This window comes from Chrysochloris asiatica, unplaced genomic scaffold (assembly GCF_000296735.1).
Source record: "Chrysochloris asiatica unplaced genomic scaffold, ChrAsi1.0 scaffold00441, whole genome shotgun sequence".
In the NCBI taxonomy this organism is placed as follows: Eukaryota; Metazoa; Chordata; class Mammalia; order Afrosoricida; family Chrysochloridae; genus Chrysochloris; species Chrysochloris asiatica.
Genome location: NW_006408959.1, coordinates 473174 through 478604, shown reverse-complemented (window position 1 = coordinate 478604; position 5431 = coordinate 473174). Strand labels below are relative to the sequence as shown.

Genomic DNA, 5431 nt, shown 5'->3' with positions numbered 1-5431 from the left:
CTCATCTTTCTCCCGCGGAGCGGCTGGTAGTTTCAAACCGCTGACCTTAAGGTTCGCAGCCCGATTCATAACCACTACGCTACCAGAGCTCCTTTACTAATGATTAATATATTGGTTTTTATGTGTTCCATTTCCTTTTTGACAATTTCTAATTTTCCTACATTCATACTTCATATAATGCATGTTATGATTATTAAAGGATGTTTACAGTTGTTTCTCTTCATTTTGAGTTGTGCTGTATGAGAAAATGAAGGTTCTGGAAAGTTTTAATCCAAATATCATTATGATCAACTCTACTCTGAGGAGACAGTCTTCCCAGCCATGTTTTGAGTGCCTTCAAACCTGAGGGGATCATCATATGGTATTATATCTGGCATTATTTTGGTGTGATTCATTATGTTTCAATATTCCCTATTCTAGTGTTATCTGGCAGTGTTCCATTGCTCTTCATAAAACTTTCAGTAGCTAAATATTCAGAAGTAGTCTGCCTCGCTTTCTTTGTAGTCTGTTTTAGTCTGGAAGCTCATCTGAAATATACCCACTATGGGTATACCCTGCTGGCATTTAAAATATTGGTGGCATAGCTTTCAGCATCGCAGAAACCTGCAAGTCACCATAATAAGACAAACAGACAAGTGGTGGACTATTTCAATACATGATTCATTTAACGAGTAGGAAATATAAAGATGATGTTCATACTTACAGGATTAAGATTCATGTTTGAATATTCCATATATGTGAATAATGAAGCAAGAGCATAACTGGAAGCTCTTCAATCTTACAACATCCTTACAAATTAAAAGGCTCATACAAGGTATGCTCTATAGACCGACACCTCAATCTAACATCTCACTTTTCTCTATCTGGCTAAATTACATTTTTTATTGTAGGTATTTTATGCATATCTATAATTTTATATAGCATTAGCTTTGTTGTTTATTATAACAAAGGCATGAGTTCAAATTATGATATTGAATTTAATAGAATTATGTTTGTTTTTGCTGTTGTTATGTTTGGTTCTTTTGGCACTGTTCTTATTCACAGGACCTATACAGAACAGAACAAAACACTGTGCCATCCTCACAGCTGTTGTTTGAACCCATTGTTACTTTTACCCCATCAATCCATGGTGTTAGGTATCATCTTGTTTTTAGCTGGCTCTCCACTATATAAGTGTTATGGATTGAATTGTGTTCCCCCGAAATACTTACTTGTGTCACCTTGGCTAGGTCATGATTCTTAGTTGTGTAGTTTTGTGATGATATCATATGATGGCGTTTAATATGATAAAATAATATTAGGATTAAGAGTGTGATGATGGTGTTATTTCTGTTTGCCCTTGCATCAGTTTCAACTAACAGTGACACAGTATAGGGTTTCTGAGAATAGCTAGTGTGTTTGAACTGAAAAACTTGCAGTCAATGCTTTTCTTACAGAACCATACCAGGGCTCTTTATTATATATACACTTTTGTATAATACACCACATATGTAATATAGCTCTGTAAAATGCATAGCCCTTAATCCCATCATGGTCCTGATCCAATGTAAGGGAGATTCCCTAGGATATATCATGCAACATCTTTTATATTAAAAGCTATTAAAAGGAGAGAGAAGTGAGCAGAGAAGGGGGACAATCTCTCACAAAGGAAGAAGAGCAGGGAGTGGAGTGCATCTTTTGGAACTATGATCACTGCCCTGTGAGGTTCCTAGATAGAGGGAAAGACTGATGCCAGGACACATGGAGATCTTCAAGGAATGTCAGGCCTATACATGCTTAAGGGAGCCAACAATAAGAAAACCTTCCCATAGACCAGGCACTCTGAATCTGGACTTCTAGCTTTCTAAACTTTGATAAATAAAATTTCTATTTATCAAAGTCATCCATTTGTGATATTTCTCTTATATCAGTCATACTAAATAAGCCAGAAAACATGATGTCATTCTCCAGGCACTGGTTCTTCCTAATAACATGTCCAAAATACAAGAGACAAAATCTTACCATCAGCATTTCTAAGGAGCATTCTGGTTGTACTTCTTCCAAGATAGCTATTTGTTTTCTGGCAGTCCATGTTATTTTCAATATTCTTCACCAACATCATAATTAAGATGTATATCTTCTTCTACAGTCTTCCTCATTAATTGACCAACTTTCACATGCAGATTATGGATTGAAAATAACATGCCTTGGGCCAGGCACAACTTCCATGAGTGTTGATTGAGGACCCAAACTAATGGAAATCTTTGGCAACTTCAATATTCACTCCATTTATCCTGATGTTATTTCTTGGTTGAGTTGTAAGGATTTTGGATTTCTTTACTTTGAGGTAAAGTCCAGGCTTAAAACTATAGTTAATTTCAACTCACAGATACCTCATGTGGCAGAACAGAACTGGCTTATAGATATTTGTATGTTACAATCTTTATGAGAGAAGATGGCCAATTCTTTCTCCACAATAATAGCTGGGTGAGTTTGAACCACTCATCTTTTTCAGTTGTCACTTTGTCTCTTAAATCTTGTGTTACCAGGGTTCTGTCAGAATTCTATTTTAGCTATGGATAAATTAACCATGTACAAAAAAACAAAATTGTTACTGTTGACTATTTGTCCAAGGAATAGCAACTTTTTAGTAAATGATGTTGTTGCTGTTGTTAACTGCATTCAAGATGGTTCTGACTTATAATTGCCAACTTATGATTAGGAGACCAGTGCTTATCCTAGAGCACAACACCAGGACTCCTTAGTAAATGGTAAAGTAGATATAATTAATTCAATTATGTGATATTATCATGGGTAAATGTCTATCATTTCTTAACTGGTATACAAAACAAAGTACACAGTTGTGCATTTTCTCCTATAACAAAGATTTACTTGTATCTATAATGTGAAAGTGCCATTAAAAACTCTGAAACACAGAAAGAAAAAAGTATGTAAACAGTTGTCAACATTTAAATCTTGTGGTTACTGTAAAACTTTTAGTACATATATGGATAAATATTGGTGGCTAAATTGTAATATTTACTTACACACAGTTAGGAATAAATCGAGAACATAGAGGAAATAATAAGGCAACTTACTCTCTAGACTTGCCCTTCCCTAATACCTTCATGAATGCTCGGGATACTTCTTTGTTGCGGAGACTATATATTAGGGGATTCAACATAGGAGTGAGGATGGTATAGAAGGCTGACACCATCTTGTCTTGAGTTGGTGAACGATCAGAAGTGGGTCGCATGTATATGAACATGGCTGCTCCATAGTACATGCCCACCACCATGAGGTGGGAGGAACATGTAGTGAAAGCTTTGCGACGACCTTCCCCAGATCCCATGCTAATTACAGCCAGAATGACACGAGTATAGGAAGCACCAATAACTGCTACAGGGAAGAGAAGCATAATTATGCAGCAGATAAATATCATCCTTTCAAATGTTGAGGTGTTTGTGCATGAAAGAGTGAGAAGAGCAGGGACATCACAAAAGAAATGGGGTATTTCCCGGGCACCACAATATGAGAAGGATAATGCAACTGCAACTTCAATTATACCGTCAAATGAACCTAGAAGCCAGGACGAAGCAGCCATGAGACGACAAATTTTTGGTCTCATGAGAATAGGGTACCTTAATGGGTGGCATATAGCGACATAGCGGTCATAGGCCATGACAGCCAGCAGGAAACATTCAGATCCCAGCAGGGAAACATAGAAAAATATCTGGGTTCCACAACCTGCCACAGAGATGGATTTTTTTCCAGACAAGTAGTTTAGGGCCATCTTGGGTACTGTGGTGCAGATAAGCATGAGGTCCATGAGAGAGAGTTGGCTGAGGAGGAAGTACATGGGGGTATGGAGCTGTGAGTCCAGGTAGATAAGAACAACCATAGCAGTATTTCCCATGAAGGCCACTGTGAAGATGCCCAGCACCAGAGAGAAGAGAAAGGCATGAGTAGGGCTTTGATCGAAGATTCCCAGCAAGATAAAGCCAGACTTGAAGGTCTGATTCTTCCATGTCATCATGAAAAAATTTACTGTGAAAAATGCAACATATAAGAAATAGGCAGGTTTGTATAAAAGAAGTATAAAGGACTTCTTGCCTACGTCACAACACCTTCAACATTATCTAAGTACGAGAAAATGTTTTTCTTGGCAACAGATTTCTTATTTGTAGCTAGAGATCATACAGCTTATTTTTAACCTTGATATGATTTTTAAATATAAAATCATAATTAATAGATTAAATAAATTTCAAATATGAAAAAGGAGTTTCTCAAGAAGCATATAATCTAATTGAGCAACAATTCAATTTAAAATATGTTGAATAGTTTAACCTTTGAGTCGTATTTGCTGGGCAAGGATTGTCAAAGGTTTAACAGTTAAGATATAGTAATCACATCCTGGTGTGACACTGTAGGATAAGCACTAGACCTTAAGGTCGGTTTGAACTTGCACTTATCTCAAGGTCTGTTCAAACTCACTAGCTACTCCTTGGAAACCCTATACATGGTTGCTATGAGTTAGAACCAACTAGATGGCACTAACAACAACAAGATCACATCAAGGATGTGATCTAATAAGATACAATCACCATCCCCTTCCATGGCAAGATTTGATGCAATCAGAAATGATCTGATTTGTAAATCCTCACTTCTGTTATATTAATGAGTTCAGATGTAATGTACAGGATTAGGTTTTATTTTGAGTCAATCTCTTTTGCAATATGAAAGACATTAAACAAGAAAATAGAGCTTAGAGGAAACTACTACTACCAAGAAAAAGGAGTCTGGAGTGGAGCAAGTTCTTTAGTTCTCAGGTCCCTGTACTTTGAAGTCCCTATCGTTGTTCCTGTTATTGTTATTAAGTGCCGCTGAGTGAATTCTGACTGATAGCAGACCTGTGTAGCTCCTGTAGTTGTTAAATGCTGTCAAGTTGGTTCCGACCTATATGTACAACAGAATGAAACACCACCTGATCCTGTGCTATTCTCACAATTTCTTCAATGATTGACCCCATTGCTTCTGCCACTGTGCCACTCCAACTTGTTGGAGGTCTGCTTCTTTTTCACGGACCCTCTGCTTAACCAAGAATAATGTCCATTACTCAAATGCATCAATTTTCTGCAGTCTTCTTTATTCATTGTACAACATTCACAAGCCTATGAGACTGTTTAAAACCATGATTTGTGCTAAGATCATCTTTGAATTACCAATCTTTCCATAAGCAGCTCACCAATTCACCTACTGCTCAATTAGGGATCCTTGAGAAGCTCACTAAAGGAATGCATGATCAAATTTATGCTCCTGAGTATTTTATCTGAAGCAGCTGGTAGCTTTGAACTACTGATGTCAATTGCTACAGTGTAACAATAGGAATCTAATCCTATCTTAGAAGATTATACAAAGACCTAGTGAGGTTGACTGTTCAAACCTACCAACT

At 37.0% G+C, this 5431-nt stretch overlaps 1 protein-coding gene across 1 annotated transcript; it reads right to left on the bottom strand.

Annotated features, from left to right (window-relative positions):
- Positions 1–3073: 3073 nt before the first annotated feature.
- LOC102818249 (olfactory receptor 2M3-like) lies at positions 3074–4015 on the bottom strand. Its single transcript, XM_006877082.1, has one exon. It carries the CDS (start codon positions 4013–4015, stop codon positions 3074–3076), a length of 942 nt encoding a protein of 313 aa, XP_006877144.1.
- Between the last annotated feature and the right edge of the window lie 1416 nt (positions 4016–5431).